Source organism: Octopus bimaculoides, chromosome 11, assembly GCF_046866305.1.
Source record: "Octopus bimaculoides isolate indiv1 chromosome 11, ASM4686630v1, whole genome shotgun sequence".
NCBI classification, from domain to species: domain Eukaryota; kingdom Metazoa; phylum Mollusca; class Cephalopoda; order Octopoda; family Octopodidae; genus Octopus; species Octopus bimaculoides.
The window spans coordinates 5,821,730-5,841,565 of record NC_142938.1 but is presented as its reverse complement, the minus strand read 5'-3'; the positions used below and the strand labels follow the sequence as shown (position 1 = coordinate 5,841,565).

Below are 19,836 nucleotides of genomic sequence, written 5' to 3'. Positions count from 1 at the left end.
CATTGAGTTTTTTTCCTAAGTTACAAAGTTCTTTGCTAAAATATTTGATTCAATGTGTTTTCTTTAACCTTTGTAATCCTCAATCTGTAACGTTAAAGCAGGTGGCAGGCTGCTTAGTTAGTTGAACTCTAAATGACATCAAAGGACTTAGCTGTCTTTTATATTTTAACCCTGGTTGGCTTGTTTTGAAATAGGAATCTTTGTTAAGTTTCCCCTCTTTCTCATTTATTAGCCTGCTACTCTCGTCCAGCTCCCACTCTTTCTCTCTTTGTCATTTGAGATTCAAGTGTGTAATCAACACCTCATCCTTCCACTCATTTTCATTTTAATTCTCTTACTGTCACTCACTCACTGCCTTTTGAAAGTCTCCTACTTTCACACTGCTGCTTCAGCACAAGAAAACAAAAAAAAAAAAAAGGAAAAAGAAAAAAAATGACACATACTCCTTTACTTGTTTCAGTCATTTGACTGCTGCCATGCTGGAGCACCGCCTTTAGTCGAGCAAATCGACCCCAGGACTTATTCTTTGTAAGCCTAGTACTTATTCTATCGGTCTCTTTTGCCGAACTGCTAAGTTACAGGGACGAAAACACACCAACATTGGTTGTCAAGCGAAGTTGGGGGGGGACAAACACAGACACACAAACATACACACACACACATATATATATATATATATACATATATACGACGGGCTTCTTTCAGTTTCTGTCTACTCACAAGGCTTTGGTCGGCCTGAGGCTACAGTAAAAGACACTTGCCTAAGGTGTCACGCAGTGGGACTGAACCCAGAACCATGTGGTTGGTAAGCAAGCTACTTACCACACAGCCACTCCTGCGCTTATGACTTAGCTTTTTATATATATTCTTTTCTCCTCTAGGCACAAGGCCTGAAATTTTTGTGGAAAGGCCAGTCGATTAGATTGACCCCAGTATGCAACTGGTACTTAATTTATCAACCCTGAAACGATGAAAGGCAAAGTCGACCTCAGCAGAATTTGAACTCAGAATGTAAAGTTCCAAATAAAATAATCTTTTCTACTCTAGGCACAAGGTCTGAAATTTTTGTAGAGGAGGCCAGTCGAATAGATCGACCCCAGTATGCAACTGGTACTTAATTTATCAACCCCGAAACAATGAAAGGCAAAGTCGACCTTGGCGGAATTTGAACTCAGAACGTAAAGACAGATGAAATACCATTAAGCATTTCGCCGGGCGTGCTAACGTTTCTGCCAGCTCGCTGCTTTTTTATGAGGAAATATTGTAGTGTCTATGTCGAGAAATCTTGACATCTCACCAAGGTCAACTTTGCCGTTTGACTTTCTGCAGGATGGGGGGGGGGGGCTCAGATGGAGGGGGCAGGTTATGAGGGAGGTAAGTTTACAACAATTCATGGCAGCAGAGTTGGTTAATTTCACTCACACCTCACCCAGTTTTGTGACCTTGTGCTTATCTAAGAAACTGTCGCAATTATTATTGTTGTTGTTGCTGTTTCATCTTCAAAACATTGGTCCATGGATGAGATAGAAATCTATAAACAATGGCTGGTCTCAGTTTACAAAGCTGATATCGAAACAAAAGTATTGCTTCAGTATGAAACACAGGTGTGTCTGTGTGTATCTTGCCGGTGCTGACTGACTGGCTCCCCAAACATGGTCGATGCCAGCCTCCCCACCCTAACTGGCTCCCGTGCCAGTGGCATGCAGAAAAAACCCGCATCCAAACATTTCCACCTTTTCAGCAAAACATCTCGTCCTAGAAAATTACTATTTTTAAATCTCACAACATGAGATATTCTTTTGTCCGTCGATCATACTTTCATTTCCCTTAATACTAAACCCCTCTCAGTTAAGGCGGGGGGGGGGGGGGGTCTTGTCTTGTAGGTTACTTGGTGACCTCACCAGTGCAGCTCCCACTACTCTCTGTGAAGTGGTCGCTATTATGAAGGGCATCTAGCAGCAGAAATTATGCCAAAGTAGATACTGGAGCTAAGCAGTCCATGCTGAATTGCCTAATCCATGCCTGTATGAAACATCATCATCATCATCGTTTAATGTCTGCTTTCCATGCAGAGCTTTATGGGTTAAAGACAAGATATATAAGACGCATGTCAACAGTATTTTAGCCATTTTACAGAGGATTAATATTTCCATTATTGTGAAAAAAATTAGGCTAATCTGTTTCTTCTGGAATTTAGCTTAAAGACATTAATCTGGTTTTGTTATTGTTGTTTAGCATCCCTGCTCCCTTACTTGGCTGGTCTGCCCTAATCAAGCAGTGATCATCCTTTCTTTTGGTATATCTATCACTTAGGTATCTAAGCTGTCTTTTCCCCTCTTTTTAACCCTTTATTTGTCCAAAGCATCTTCATAAATTTGGTTAGTATGCATCGGTGACTGCTGGTCTTCCATAAGCAAGCTAGCTTGGACTTGTGCCTTGGAGGGGGAACTTTTTAGGTGCAATCTCTAAAAGAAGGCACATGGCTTAGTGGTTAGTGTGTCAGGCTTATAATCATGAGGTAGTGAGTTCGATTCTTGGACTGGTTTGTGTGTTGTGTTCTTGAGTAAGACACTTTATTTCATGTTGCTCTAGTTTACTCTGCTATAGAAATGAGTTGTGACATCATTGGTGCTGAGCTGTATTGGCCCCTTTGCTTTATATATTTAACGTCCACTTTCCATGCTATCATGGGTTGGACGATTTGACTGGGGACTGGCAAACCAGATGGCTACACCAGACTCCAATCTAATCTGGCAGAGTTTCTACAGTTGGATGCCCTTCCTAGCACCAACCACTCAGCAGAGTGTACTGGGTGCTTTTTATGCGTCACTGGCACGAGGGCCAGTCCAGCAGTACTGGCAACAGCCACGCTCAAATGGTGTTTTTTACATGCCACCTGCACAGGAGTCAGTCCAATGTTTTGTTCACATGCGACCGGCACAAGTGCCAGTAGGGCGAAGCTGGAAACGATTGCACTCAAATGGTGCTTTTTACATGCCACTGGCATGGATATATATATATAAATAGAGAGAGAGAGAGAGATATGCAGACAGAGACAGAGAAGGAGAGAGACTACAGTGTCATATGTGGTGGTGGTGGTGGTTGTGTTTATATTTTTGTTGGAGTGGGTAAAAGTTAGTGAAAAGGAGAGTCCCCCCCCACCCCTTGTGCAGTTGAGGGTCTGGTGGTGGTGGTGGGGGTACCAGAGCATGGTAGCAGTGAAATAACTGAAACTAAGGAAAAAATACAGAGCAGGAGGACAAAAAAAAATTCCAAAACAAATCAAAAGCAAACGAGGTCAAGAGAGACAAAAGAAGAGAGAGAGAGAGGGAGGGAAGAGAAAAGCAAAAGGAAACAGAATGAGTGAAAGGAAGATATTGATAGAGTAAAAAGTGAAAGAGAGGAAATGTGAGAGGAAGAGAAAAGGATGGTGGGGAAGAGGGAATGGAAAATAAAAGGAGAGACAGAGCATGTGTGTGTGTGTGTGTGTGTGCGTGTATGCATTCGTGTGTGTATTTGTGTATGAAACAGCATTATGAACCATCAAATCGTCAGGACAATTGTAAGTTGGATACAAACACACACATTCAAACACACACATGCACACAGTCCAAGACACAGAGCAAATAATCAGATTTTGTTTCAAGATTTGAAGGCAAGTGTTTTTAATTGCAAGGGTGTGGCTGGGTAGATACATCCAGTGTGTGTGTGTGTGTGTGTGTGTCTATCTATCTATCTATCTGTCTTCCCCCCCCCCCTCTCTCTCTCTCTCTCTCTCTCTCTCTCTCTATATATATATATATATATATATATATATTATATAAATCCAACCCATGCTAGCATGGAAGGTGGATGTTAAACGATGATGATGATATATGAATATATATATGTATATATATATATATATATATATATATATATATATAGATGCTATTATAAGGATGTAAGAACATAGATATATAAATGTGTGCATGTGTGTAAGAAGACACAAACACAAGCTCTGCTAGTGTATATATATATAATCTGGTGAGTGTATATGTATATGCTCACAGATGGTGTACACATGTCAGAAGCATCGCTAAATGTCTTAAACAAGTTGTGACAATGTGACATAAGAAGACATGAAACTACCAAGAAAGGAAATGGCGCTGGCGTTGAGGAGGTGTAGGAAGAGGGGAAGAGAGAGAGAGGGGGGAAGAAAGAGGCCGGGGTGACATAATTACAAGAAAAGAGAGAAATAGCTGGAGGTGGTGGTGTACCATTAAATATTATTATTGCCTTTGTCACCATCATCGTAGTAAAGACAGGCCATGATAACCTGTCACTTCCTTCGCATTACTTCAGTAAATGTGGAACTGGCTCCTCCATGATTGTGGAAGTGACTTGAGCTTATCTAGATCAGGTCAACATACACATGCCTCTCTCTCTATCTCTCTGTATACACACACACAAACATATATATATATATATAGATATAGATATATACACATATGTATATATGTCCCACCCATAGTAGCATGGCATGGAAGGCAGACTGTTAAGCAATGACAACAATGATGATGATATACATATGTATGTGTGTGTATGTGTGTGTATATATATATATATATATATAATATCATCGTCGTTTAACGTCCGCTTTCCATGCTAGCATGATATACATATATGCATGCATGTATGTGTGTGTGTGTATATATATATATATATATATATATATATATATATATATATATATATATATATATATATATATATATCTATGTATGTGTATATAAATATATATATATCATCATCATCGTTTAATGTCCGTTTTCCATGCATGCATGGGTTGGACGGTTCGACCGGAGTCTGAGAAGCCAGGAGGCTGCACCAGGCTCCAGTCTAATCTGGCAGCGTTTCTACAGCTGGATGCCTCTCCTAACGCCAAACACTCTATGAGTGTAGTGGGTGCTTTTTACATGCCACCAGCACGGAAGCCAGTCAAAGCGCCGCTGGCATCGGCCACATTCGGATGGTGCTTTTTATGTGCCACCGACACGGGTATCACAACTACAATTTCCATTTGATTTTAATTTTGATGTTGATGTACTTGACTCAATAGGTCTCCTCAAGCACAGCAGGTCGCCCTACGATCCAAGGTACATTTGAATGGGCTGGGGCTGGTTATGCGACACTGGTGTAGGATACAGCCGTGAACTCACTTTATTTGCCGAGTCTTCGCAGTCACAGCATATCTCCAGAGGTCTCTGTCTTTTGTCATTGCCTCTTTGAGGCTCAATGTTCGAAGGTCATGCTTCACTACCTCATCCCATGTCATCCTGGGTCTCCTTCTACCCCAGATTCCTTCTACTGTTTGGGAGTAGCACTTCACACAGCTCTCCTCATCCTCATACATGACCATACCAGCACAAACGTCTCTCTTGCACGCCACATCCGATGCTTCTTATGTCCAACATTTCTCTTGGGGCGCGTACACTCTGTCGTGTGTATACACTGACATTACACATCCAGCGGATCATGCTAGCTTCATTTCTTTTGAGCCTAAGCATGTTCTACTGTTGTTCACACGTTTGTCCTAGGTTGTGTCTGTCTGTTTACAGTGCAGCATTTGAACTGGATTGTGTGCTAACCCACATACAAAACAGGGCCAATGCTCTCAGTCAAACGTCCTCCCTCACTACACTCCCAGCCCCCCACCTCCCACCTTCACAAAGAATGTAGTAAAAGCAGGTCTGAGTACATTTGTACATCACATGTGGTTAACAATAACAATAAAGAGAAAGAAAAAGGTGCATGACAAATGCAGTCTACACCCTGTATTTGATGGCGTTAAAAACACATAGCCACATTAACCATACCCCAATTTCAGCTGTGTGGTCATGCCTCTCAGTGGTGTATGATATATTAAATTTCTAATTTCTCATCTAAATCGCATTTTTTTTAAAAAGGAAAAGTGCATCTTGTACACTATCCAAATATAATACGAGGCTGAGTCAAAAAGTAATGCTATTTTGTTTAGGACAGGTAAAATTACTAACAGAGGAACATGTACCATACATCAAAATGAAGCTGGTCCTCTGTAGGATCACATCCCTACTTCTCAACATAGTCACCGTTTCTCTCAATAGCAATGCTCCACCTTCGAATGAGAGCAGAGATAAAGTTCATGCCAACATAGTCGTTTTCCCTCAAAATGGTAGCGTCAACATTGCTTGAAGTCTTTGACTTCTTTGTCGTAAATGCTGCACCAAGTCTTTCTGTCTGGTGAAAGGAATGTTGTGAACTTTCAGTTACCATCGACCAAATCCACTCACAAGGCTTTGGCCGGCCCGAGGCTGTAGTAGAAGACACTTGCTTAAGATGTATACGCAGTGGGACTGAACCCAGAACCATGTGGTTAGGAAGTAAGCTTCTTACTACACAGCCACGCCTATGCCTGATATATTTGAAAGCCTTTACAAAGAATTACTTAAGATAATTTTTAAGAGTAAAGGGGATATTCTTTTAAAAAATCGTTTTTTAAAAAAAGTTATAAAATCTTTTATCAGGATGTTACTAACCTTTTTGGGAGGAAGATCTCAAAGCTGGGAGAAAGGTGAAGAATTTTCTTCAACTGATCTCTGTATCTCTTTTCTGGGGGCAGTCACTTGGACAGCCTGGAGCTATAGCAGAAGACACTTGCTTAAGGTGCCACAAAGTGGGACTAACTGGAAATTCATCACCAAAACCAAAAGAAATTCATTGTTTTTTTTCTGTTTTGTTTTGTTCTATATTTTATTTAGCAGTTTCTGATGAATTAAAACCTAAACTATTATTATTTTGTCAAGAAATCGAGACAAACAAGTCACATTACTTGTAAATATTTACATTGTGTCAACCATGATACAACACATTACTGCAGCAGCAGTGTGGACAGGCTGTGTGTAAACTCGGCCAACGTAGAATTTCTTGTGTGTGCGCGCACATGTGTCTGTGTGTGTGTGTTGGTGTTGTTATTTAGCTCAGGTGAACATTAGTCGAGCAAATATATGGCCAAAACATCCCAGCCACGATTATCCTGTCTCTTCAGCAATACCTAAGGCCTTACTGTCGAATATGATATGACTTCAAACTGCATCTGGTAGTAGGGTCCTGGTTTGGGTGTTTGAAGGTTTTGAGGAGTGTGGAATCATGGAATCCTTGCTTAGCCATCATCGTTTCCATGTCTGCTCTAGAAGGACCTGCCAAGGTTCCAACAATGGGTTAATTAGTCACAGAATGGCTTTGGGATGAAGGCCACTCACAGACCCCCCCCTGCCAACATATCTGTGTTTGTTCCCCATACTGCTTAACGACTGGTGTTAGTTTGTTTACAACCCTGTAAATTAGCAGTTGGGCAAAAGAGACCAATAAAATAAATACTAGACCTCAAAAATTAAGAACAAGGAGTGATTTCTTTGAGTAAGCCCATAACCCTTTACAATTTAAATCAGTCAAATCTGGCTCAAATATTCTAACTTGTTTTACAATCAAACTAGCCAGATCCAGCCTCTCATACCTACCCTACAATGTCATTCTAAAAATAAAGAATCACATCATTGAAATTTTCGCTCAATAAACACTCACAACGCCTGGTCTGGGAATCGAAACCGCGATCCTATGACCGCGAGTCCGCTGCCCTAAACACTGGGCCATTGTGCCTCCACTCTTTCCTATGTAGGCACCACGATAAAAAGGTGCCATGGCACTGCGAGGCCTATGCAACCCATTCCACAATGGCAAACAGACATAAAATGGTGGTGATGATGATAATGATGGTGGCGATGATGATGAAAAGGACGACGACAATAAGGATGAGGACAATGAATGTAATAATGCTGAGGAAGATGATAATGGTGATAATGATGATGGGATGATGATGATGATGATGACAACTATGACTATGAAGGGGAGGAGTCACAGTTTGAAAGTCGATTATCATTATCCATGCCAGGCATGCGTCACATCAAGTCGTACTACAATACAACACAATTAATATGGACAACTGTATCGGCACAATGTTGCATCTGCCAGGAATGTCTGCAAACTCATTATTTTAATTCATGTGTCTACTTGAGAAAGCAGATATGTGTGGCAAGGAAGCACTCAAAGACAGCCACTTCCACCGAAAGAAACTTGAAATGAAAATGAACAATGCGACCAGATTTATAATGAATGTTCTAATTACTTTCGTAATGTTGAAACGAGTCCAAGAAGTCAAGAACTTGAAGACGTGCGTTCACATGTAGTAAGTATTTAACATTTAACATTAGAGAACACGGCTAATTATTAAATGTCATACATTCACATGTAGGCATGGTTGAGTGCTGGAAAGTGAGCGTCTTAACATGAGGTCTCAGGTTCAGTCCTTTGGTATGGCATCTTGGATATGTATCTTCTATTATATAGCACATGGCTGACCACGATTGTTGCTTCCTGTTGTAACTGTTATAAAGAGTATTTAAGGACATATTGATCGGTACAGTCATAGGTATATTAAAACTAGAATGCTTTTGATCATAGGCCTACTCAATCAAGGCCAACCTAGGTCTAAACAACAACAGCGACACTCTATGTAATCACTCAGACTGCCAAGAACAGCTGTCAAATCTTTAAAATTATATCCTGTTATCTTAAAAAAAATGGAAGATACACACTGGATAATAGAATCCTAGATAGACAATGTCTGAAAACAAGCATGGATAGTCATGGATGGAATGGTTTGTTTTTGACCAGAAGTCTATTCTTGCGAGAACTGATTTAGATGAAACAACAGATCTGTAATGGGGATGGTTTCTGGCAACAAATAACACTGGTGAGTATGTTAAAGGGAAGGGGAAATTAACCTTGTGATATAATATTTTTTTTTACCAAGGCTATTAGTGGATATAAATGAAACGAAATAGCAACATCAGCTAATTATTTTGTTTGGTTCTAAAACCATTTTCCTTTATTGTATTTATTAGTGGTGTTTGTATGAAACATTGTCAGCAACAGAGAGAATGTCACAATTATGTTTTGATTGAAGTCTGTCATTAGTTTACTTACCAAATTACTTAATGATTTAAAATACCTTTTTGATATATTATCAGCCTCTCTCTCTCTCTCTCTCTCTCTCTCTCTTTTCCTTTCTCCCATTTACCATTCTGTCTTTGTTCTTCAACACCATCCAACAAAACACTGATGCACAAAGCATTACCATGAATAATTAGGAAACTAATTCGTTATTATAGCCATGAATTGAAGGCTACTACATCCATCACTTCAGTTATTTTTGCCCCAGTCTCCTCATCGTGGTCGTCATCATCATTTAATATCCATCTTCCATGCTGGCATGGGTTGGACAGTCTGACAGGACCCAACCAAACAGAGCTGCACCAGCTGCACCCCAATGTCATCTTGCACGTGGTTTCTAGGGCTTGGCACCCTTCCTGATGCTTACCATTTTACAATGTGCATTAGATATTTGTTCTTCCTTCTGTAAATTTGAAACCATTATTCATTGAGGATAGATGTAAGGAATTTTAAGTGCTATTTGTGTTGACAATTAAGTGATTCGACTGAAAATGAAATTGGATGAGCTGCCCTCAGTTCCAAATGGTGTTGGAATGATTAATATCTGATGCTCAGTATTCTGTGACCGTTTCTCAGAACTAATAAAATTTTCCCAGTGACATTTGCCATTTTGGAACGGCATACAAATGTGAATAAACACATCCATTCATGAAACTGATAAAAAAAAGACCAAAATGAAGTCACGATCGACTGATTCAAATTTGAAGAATTCTCAGATGCTCTCATCATAAACTAATTTAAACTCCAAATATTAAAATTCAACAAATTTATCTCCAAATATTAAAAGCTTGTGGAATCAAAACAGACTTAAATGTCTCATTAAAATAATATTTATACTTCGTTTTTCTTTTCTCTCTCTCTCTCTTTTTTTTTTTTTTTTTACTTGTTTCAACCATTGAACTGTGGCCATGCTGGGGCATGGCTTTGAAGGGTTTTGGCTGAACGAAACAATCCCATTACTTATTTTATAAAAGTCTGACACTTAATCTATCAGTCGTTTTTGGTGAACTACTAAGTTACAGGGACATAAACAAACTAACACTGGCTGTGAGGTGGAGGTGGTGGACGACAAACACAAACACATAAATATATATATATACATATATACACACACATATATATATATATATATATATATATATATATATATATGCATGCATACATATATATATATATATATATATATATATATATATATGCATGCATACATATATATATATGTATACATGTGAGTGCTTGAATGTGTTCCCCACCACTGCCTGACATCTGGTGTTGGTTTGTTTGCATCCCCATAACTTAGTGGTCCAGCAAGAAATTGATCTGTTTGACTAAAACCCCTCAAGACAGTGCCCCAGCGTGGCTGCAGTCCAATGACTGAAACAAGTAAAAGATAAAAGAAGCCAAGAGAAAATATGTCAATCCTTCAAAAAAGACCATGTCACCATACAGGTTTCACATCTAATGTTGCTCCAGTTTCTCTGAGTACCATCAGGCATTTGACTAAAACATGTTATGGAGTTTCCATTCTGACTCATTTATTCCTGTGACTTCAAAGTCAGAAGTATTATGGGGTTTTTTTTTTTTTTTTTTTTTTGCATTCTCTCACACTCAATAAAAAAATGTTGCCAAAACAGGATATTGTGTGAGAAAGTTGTTTTCTTAAAAACCTTTTCTTGCTGTGTGAAGTTAAGACATTGCTTTTGTTGCAAAAGGAATTTCAGCTACATCTGTAAATCTTGGTACAAACTAGTGATAATGGTTTAGTAATTAGGAATATTTTCCAAGCACTTTCTTTCATGTAGGAGCACTAATACGTTACATCTTGTCTCTAAGACTAATATTATATCGCATGGTTTAACCCTTTCGTTACCGTATTTATTTTGAGATGCTCTGTGTTTCTTTTAATTAATTTTAAATATAACAAAGAATTTAGTAAAATAATTTTGTTATCATTCAGCTAGTGTTAGGAACATAAATTGTGACTAAAGTTTGGTGGAAAATTTTAACTTAGAACTTTTGAAAACAAGACATTTGTACTACAGGGCCAGAGCTGGTTTCAGCCAGGTTGGTAACGAAAGGGTTAATCTCAATTCTTTGAAATATTAATTTTTATCAAATCAATGGATGACATATAATTAATGAATTTATGAGGCTTGATCAAAAAATATTGGGGCTGTTGCTATGGTAACAGAGCTAAAGTACGCAGTGTGAAGCTGCTTGGCACAGCATGGCCTTGAACTCTGTTGCGCATGCACAGTTATAAGGTTCTCCCTCGCTTCCGTGGTTTATAACAGTGTTTGGAAGTGAAGTGTGTAGGGTGTGGTCATCTAACCACACCACAGAGGCTCCATTAGTGAAAATGGCAGAGAAAACTGTGTGTGTGTGTGTGTGTGTGTGTGTGTAAGTGCATGTGTGGAAAGAGACATGGCTTTAAGGTTATTTTAGCCAAAAATCTTCCCAAAAATCAAATCCCACTTAAAAGGAACAAGATTTCAAGATGCTGAGGAAATCCAAAAGAATGCAACGAGGCAGCTGCTCACTATCCCTAAAAAAAAGGAGTTCCAGGAATGCATTCCTTCAATGGAACAATGCTGGATAAAGTGAGTGGCTTCAGAAAGGGACTACTTCAAAGGAGATTAAATGCCAAACTGCTTTAGGTTGTAGTTTTCTTTTTGTAGCACCAGTCCTGATGCTTTTTGACTGGACCTTGTATTTAGGTTAATTAATACAATGGTTCTTTGCAACGTAGCAATAATTGCATTTTCTGAATTTCATCTATCTTTATGTTCTGAGTTCAAATTCAGCCGAGGTCGACTTTGCTTTTCATCCTTTCGGGGTCAGTAAATTAAGTACCAGTTGCATACTGGGGTCGATCTAATCGACTGCCCCCCCCACCAAAAAAAAACAATTTCAGGCCTTGTGCCTACAGTAGAAAAGAATTATAATTCCAGTTACTTCAAGATTATGAATTTAACTTTCATCTAATGATTTGCAGGCATGTGGTATTTCATTATGCAACCATAATAGTCTATAAAGTATATCAAATGTTTTTATAAGTCAACACCATGTCCTACTGTGTTAGCAGTGCTTTTTACATTATTTTGTTTAGGTTTTGTTTTTAATATGTACTACAACTGGACAATGACCAAATGAGTATGATCTGAATACAAGTGCCTGAAATGAGGTTCCTCTGAAGGATCTCTGGAGGAATGTTACTCTACAGGATTCTTAGCTTAGAGATAAGGGAGTCTATCCAGGTGGAGCCACTATTTTTCCACACTAAGAGGCTACAGCTCTGGTAATGTGGACAATGAGTCTCAAGATGGATTTTTCAAGCTGAGCCAACTGGCAGGAGACCCAGGGGCAGAGCAAGAATAAGACGCTTGGACAATATCCACAATTTCAGTTAGTCACCTTTAAGGAATCCAACAGGAAAGTGTAATAACGGTTGCTTCTGATTGGACACTGGTCAAGGAAGTGCTTGAAGATTCTACTCCATTACCCTCCCAGGAATAGCAAACAGAGAAAATGGCTAGCTAGCTGGCTGGCTGGTTAGATACAACTTGATCTGCTGAATAAATTTATGTTTAACTGTAACCAACACTGGAATTTAATCAATATAATCTTTTATTTAAATGGTAAATATTCAGAAACATTGTAACGTGATCTACTTCTTCAGAATGTCTGCACCAATTAAATTGGTGTTAATAAGGTCTGTTAACCACAATAAAACTGAAGAGCTGGTGTATCTTTAAAACCAAACAAAAGCTGTTGTAGTATCAACTATCTCTAGTTTAGAGCTAACATAAATTAAATGTCTACCTGTAAGGTTGATGATTAAAAATTTTGTTTCATTTTTTGCTTGTCCCAATGAATTTTTACATGTTTGTCCTAAAACCCAGTGCTTGTTCGCAGAGTTTTAGTCAGGGCTCGCTTTATATGTTCTGAGCAACATAAAGCTTTCCTTACATAAGTCCTAAGTTAGTCTGGTTGCTGAAAAAAAATGGGTAATGTATATCGCCAGGGAAATATATCCTGTACAACACAGGTAATACAGGTAAAGAGTTAATGGTGAAAGCTAGAATAAGCCTTTCTATTATAGGTACAGGACCTGAAATTTGGCAGGGAAGGGGACTGGTTGATTACATCGGCCCCAGTGTTTCACTGGTACTTAATTTATCGACCCCGAAAGGATGAAAGGCAAAGTCGACCTCGGTGGAATTTGAACTCAGTACATAGCGAGGGTGAAATACCTTTAAGCATTTTGTTCAGCATGCTAATGATTCTGCCAGCTCACCGCTAGAGTAAGGAAGTATGGCACGTGTTTAATTGCTTTTTTAAACTGAATCTTCATTCAATTTACAATTCACCTGGTATGAATTATCATTTTCTGTACAATCAATATTCAAAATCCCTTTGTGGTTGTCAGGCAGTTTAGGACTCACACCTTTAATATTGATTTTAAATTTTAGCACAAGGCCAGCAATTCCAGGGGGTGGAAGTATGTTGATTACATCGACCCCCAATGCTCAACTGGTGCTTATTTTATTGGCCCTGAAAGGATGAAAGGCAAAGTGAACCTCAGTGGAATTTGAACTCAGAACGTAAAGACGAACAAAATACCACTGAGTATTCTGCCTGGCACACTAACCATACAGTTGGCTCACTGCCTTAGTCATACTTTAAATATTAATGTCATGGACACACTTGGCAGAATACAGAGGGTTTTGAATAGCAAAATGACCCAATTCACAACATGACCTAGAAGGATGTAATGATCTACAATTCAGTTCTATATTTAAGAGAAGAGGAATTATGTACATTATTTACATTTGACGGATATTTGTCCTCATCTTGTTTGTTGTTAACACAATGTTTTGGCTGATATATCTTCCAGCCTTCATCAGGTGTCTTGGGGAAACATTGTGTTAACAACAAACAAGATGAGGACAAATATCCGTCAAATGTAAATAATGATCTACAATTGTTATAATCTTTAACCCGTTTTACCACAGACCTACAGGGTATTCCTCATTAAAAGCCCTTACTCATAACATGAACTATCTCTGTATTAGAACTTGATTGTATAGTGATCCAAGGACAAAGGATTGTCCAGACAGCATCATTGTAACAACAATTGAACCTAAGACCATGTGATTGGGATGCAAATTTCTTAACCACATTCCTACACCTTCACCTCTAACAGAAACCTAATTTCACAAGCCCTGCCCCTGGATCATCTTTGATTGCACAGAATTTAAATAAAGAAACATGCACACTAAACCTTAGTTGGAAAACTTAACCTAATGAACCCATTATTTTGTTTGTTTTCACATGAATTTCCACTCCATTATTTCCCTAATTTTTACATGGATCGCTACCCTATCATCGCCCCACTTTTCTTCAATGCCCCCTTGGACCTTTCCCCCCCAGTGGGGGGGGGGCTCTACTGCCCACTTTGAGAACCACTGCTTTAAATATTCAAATGAACACTCTTGTGGTTGTTGTAAGATGTAAGATATAAAAAAAGACAGGACAAAGATCCTTCCATAGTCATATACAGTCAATGGGCCAGTTTTCCCCGTTTCTGTGGTGCGTATATTTTCCCCCTGGATGGGACACTAGTCTGTTGCAGGGTTACTCCATTTTACCAGCTGAGTGAACTGGAACAACGTGAAATGAAGTGTTTGGCTCAAGAGCACAAAACCATTGCCTGGTCCAGGAATTGAAACCACAATCTTTTGATCATGAGTCCAACACCTTAACCACTAAACAATGCACCTTCACTGCAAAATATAGGAGGACGGCTTTCAGCTTAATGATTGTTTGGATGCTATACAGAAAACGAAAGTATTTTGGGTGAACTAGTTCAGGTTTAGTGGAGCCACATGGCCTAGTAGTTAGAGCAGTGGATTTGTGGTCAAGGGATCATGAGTTCGAATCTCAGACCCGTCCAGGTGGGGAACTTATACGCCGATGAAACCAGGAAAACTAGCCCTTATGAGCCAAGAATGGCTCGAGAAGGAACAAATAACATTCTTCATAAGCAACACAAATTAGAAAAGCAGAGCAAATATGATACACCCGGTTAGGTAGTTGTGGAGACACATGGGCTAGTGGTTAGAGCAGTGGACTTGCGGTCGAGGGATCATGGGTTCGAATCTCAGACCGGATGATGTGTGTGTTTATGAGCGAAACACCTAAGCTCCATGCAGCTCCGACAGAAGGTAATGGCAAACTTCTGTTGATTCTTTCGCCACATCTTTCTCCCACTCTTTCCTCCTGCATCTAGTAGCTCACCTGCGACGGACCGGCGTCCCGTCCAGGTGGGGAATCTATGCGCCAATGAAACCGCTTATGAGCCAGGCATGGCTTGAGAAAGAACAAACAACAACAGTTCAGGCTTAGGGTCATTTATAAACAGCTTTGGGCTAAACTGCATCTGACCAGGCTTCTGTTTCTTCAGCATCAGTGAATTTTAGGCATTTATTAGTTTTCTTCTTGGGTGTTGTTAGCTGATAATTAGAGTTGGGGACAGTCATGGGTATGACCCCAAACTGCACCTGGTAGTGGGCCCTGGCTCGATAGTTCCAGGGTCTTGAGGAGTGTGGAACTAACTCTTAGCCCTTATTATTCCCTCATCTCTCCTGCATATAGATTATTGTCACTAATCCAGACCATCACCATTCATTAATAACTCTCATGTTCATCCATCAGAGCATTGAAAACCATCTAGTCATCCTTAAGGATGACTGATGACTAGCACACTGACTTTGGTTAAGGTCAAGAAGGGTCGTGCACTGTCAACCTTACTCACTCGTGTGGCTTAGTGGTTAGGGTGTCAGCATCCTGATCGTAAGATTGTGGTTTTGATTCCTGGACCGGGCGATGCGTTGTGTTCTTGAGCAAAACACTTCATTTCAAGTTGCTCCAGTCCAATAAGCTGGCAAAAATGGGTAACCCTGTGATGGACCAGCCTCCTGTCCAGGTGTGGGATATATATGCCAAAGAAACTGGGGAACCGGCCCCTTGTGAATCAGCATCACTCGAGACAGTAACTTTACCTTTACCGTACTGGGTCTGCTCTGACCCAGAGTAATAGCACCTGTCAGGGGTCCCAGCTATCAGTTAATTAGCATATGAGGGCCCATGAAAACTGGATCCAGCAGATTCTGTGGCAAGAACCTTCATGGTTCAGCAGAAGGGAAAACTGCTGCAGCCACACATTGTGGAGAGCAGAGAGCAAGATGAAACACAAAAGACATCTTGGTCATCCAGTGCATTTGTCTCCATCCCCCAATTGTCTTGACCTGGTTTTGCTACTGGACTAAAAATGGTCATGGATGAGTGAGTAAAACTGACAGTGCATGACCCTTCTTCACCTTAACCAAAGTCAGTGTGCAAGCCATCAGTCATCCTTAAGGATGACTAGACAGTTTTCATTGCTCTGAAAACAAGAGAGTTATTAATAGAGATGGTGATGGCCTGAATTAGCGACAATGGTCTGTATACAGGAGAGACGAGGGAAACGTTTAATGATTTCAGTTGCCACGAGTGGTGAAGAATCCATTCTCTTATTCTTCGTTTGGTTGAGAAAGAAATTGACAAATACATGGTGTTGTCATTTTTGCGATAGTCAATAGATTCTACAGCGAAAACACTGGGAAATTATTGAACTTATTGAATATTTTTTGACCATTGTTGATTGATGCAGAGTTGATTGTTGTCTGAGAAAGACTGGCGTTTAAATAAACTGGATTTGAGAACGTGTGGTCTCGGAAATGAGAGGAGCGTTAAAATGGATAAAATGCTGCATTGCAGACCTAGCCAACCTATATTAATATGAAAAAAATAAAATAAATAACACTAAAAAGAAAATTCATGTATTTTACACACACACATTTATATACACGCGTGCATATATATTTACACATATAGCAAAATATATACATAGGAGGATTACTAAAACCAGAATAGTCTGGCCCAATATTTTGTGATGATGTTCCCATACCAGAAAGATGGCACCGGTTGTTATTGAAGTTTAATTGCAGATTAGCTCTGATTGAGCAGACGTATGGTGAAAGACGTTCCAGCCGTGATCATTGAGTCTTATTTTAAGATATAAGTATGCTGACAACTATCTTTATCCAACGTATCCGTTTTAAAACGATTGAATATGATTTGAAGGAGATATAGTTTCGATTTCTTGCAGGTTGAGCGATCACGTAGGGGATCCCTGGTTAGTTTGTGGTGTTGTGGATAGGTGCGATCGATGTAGTGGAGTTTGGAAAGTATCGATTCACAGGTAGGGAAGACTGATATGCAGGATGGCCACTGGACATGAAGGGGACCAGAGATAATGTTTACAAGCAAGACTCGTTGAAAGATCTGAATATATTAAGACATTTCTGTTCATGGTACACCAACATACCAGTACAATAACATATACACACTAGAGAGATTGTCAGGACTGAACAAAATACATTAATTTAACTTACAGATTAACATAAACGTGTGGACATGATCACACAAGAGACACAAGACGGGCATGCAAGGAAAAAGACAAAATTAAAGCGATGAGGAAATAGAGAGAAGAAAAAGAATTCATATAGGTAAAGCAGACTGTTTACAGATTAGATTACGTTAAAAACAAAATATAATGAAGTCCAAGGTGCAAATGGGATCTACTGAATGTCCCACGTTGATCACTTACCTCTGTGAAATGGAATGCCAACGGTATAACGCCAGATATATAACATCCTAGTAGCATGGCCAAAGAAAGAATGAGTAAAGTCCAGGTATTATCCATGTCGGTAATGTCCAGCTGTTTTGCCTTCTTCTTTAGAAGTTAGCCAAAAGCAAGTTGTCAGTTATATATGCTGTCCTAAACATATATATATATATACGCTGACACGACCACACCAGTCAAGAACTTGGCGTATGATATATATATATATATATATATATATATATATATATATATATACACGTGTGTGTGTAGAGAGAGGAGTGGTTAGATACACTGCTCCTGGGAATATAAAAATATAGATATGCGTGAGTGTACCAACTTCTGTAGATGCATTTATATATATATATATATATATATATATATATATATATATATATATATATATATACGTAAATAAGAGCAGCTACTCTATACAATTGTTATGTGTTTATGTATGTTTGACAATGTGTAACGATGATATAAATTGAAGTACATGTGTATGTAATGACTACAGAATTTATCTATCTGTCCGTGTGCGTGCGTGTGTGTGTGTGTGTGTGTGTGTGTGTAATAAGTAGCTAAAAAAACATACAAAAAGACAAGTTATTAAATAAACAAAATAAACTTACAATTGAGCAGAAAACTGTGTGTGTATACAGTATTAAAGACGAAGAGGAAGTGGTAGAAAATAGGTTCGAGATGCTGTTTCCAGGAAGCACCTTAACTTAATTGCATTTCTCATCAACATATATATATATATATATATATGTGCGTGTGTCTATTAATCTAATAGTTAACACCAGGAATTACAATCTAAAATAGCACAGATCCTTCAACGCTAATGCCAAGCTTAACTATTATTATATATAATACAAATATATTATATACTGTATGGATTTTGTTGACGTTATTAACTTATATACGTCCACTTCTTGTTATTATTGTTGCCGTTTGGGTAGTCAGAGCATTGCTCTAGTTATATTTTAACAATAATAGAATGATTGGATACCTTGATGTTTGTGTGGATGGTAGGAATATGTTTTCGCCTGTGTCTAAGGCCTCCTGTTTGGTGTATAATGTTTTGTTTATGGTGTTGTTGCCTTTCCAGTAGACAAGAGGCGGCTGGTACTTAGGGATGTTTCAGGCCAGCCAGCCATAACGAGAATCTAATCTAAGGGAGATAAACCACACGACAACGAGCACTCACCACTCCGGACTTTGCCGATGATTACCGAACGCTTGCTGTCAGCTTAGGCGGGGATGATGTGTCTAGTTAACCTGTTGACGATTAACCGCCAGGCTGGCCGCATTTACTGTTTGTTGGTTGGTACTATATTGTTGTTGTTGTTATTATTGGCATTAGAGGCGCCGAAATAGATACGTTCTCTCCGATATTTTTTCACTTGTTTCACCCATTGGATTGCGGTCATGCTGGAGCACCGCTTTGAAAATGTTTTTAGTCGAATAGATCGATCCATCTTCAGTACTTTTATTATATTAAAGCTTGTTTTTTTTTATTCTATCGGCTTCTTGTGCCAAACCGCTAAGTTACGAGGACGTAAACAAACCGATTGCTAAGCACACGGTTCAGGCCAAACACACAGACATGTATGTATGTATGTATGTATGTATGTATGTATGTATGTATGTGTGTGTGTATGCATGTATGCTTGTCTGTACGCATGTATGCATATATGTATGCATGTATGTATGTATGTATTTATGTAGCATGTATGTATGCATGTCTGTACGTACGTACGTACGTACGTACGTACGTATGTATGTATGTATGTATGTATGTGTGTATGCATGCATGCATTTATGTATGTATGTGTGTATGTATGTGTGTGTATGTATGCATGCATACATGTATGTATGTATGTATGTATGTATGTATGTATAGACGGGCTTCACCGTTTCCGTCAACCAAATTCACTCACAAGTCGTGAGACGGCCCGGGGCTTCAAGTAGAAAACACTTGGTCTAGGTGCCACGCAGTGGGACTGAACCCAAAA

The 19,836-nt window shown here is 39.1% G+C and overlaps 1 protein-coding gene across 1 annotated transcript in view; it reads right to left on the bottom strand.

The window, feature by feature from the left end:
- The window catches only part of LOC106877157 (zinc transporter ZIP9-B), a 34,490-nt gene extending 15,496 nt beyond the window's left edge, over window positions 1-18,994 (bottom strand). The window contains exons 1-2 of the mRNA XM_089359238.1: window positions 18,451-18,994; window positions 17,807-18,121 (exon numbers count right to left, since the gene is read on the bottom strand). Coding sequence (XP_089215364.1) covers window positions 17,807-17,902 — 96 coding nt within the window. The 5' untranslated portion in view covers window positions 17,903-18,121; window positions 18,451-18,994. The remainder of the gene's footprint in view (window positions 1-17,806; window positions 18,122-18,450) is intronic.
- Window positions 18,995-19,836: the final 842 nt, after the last annotated feature.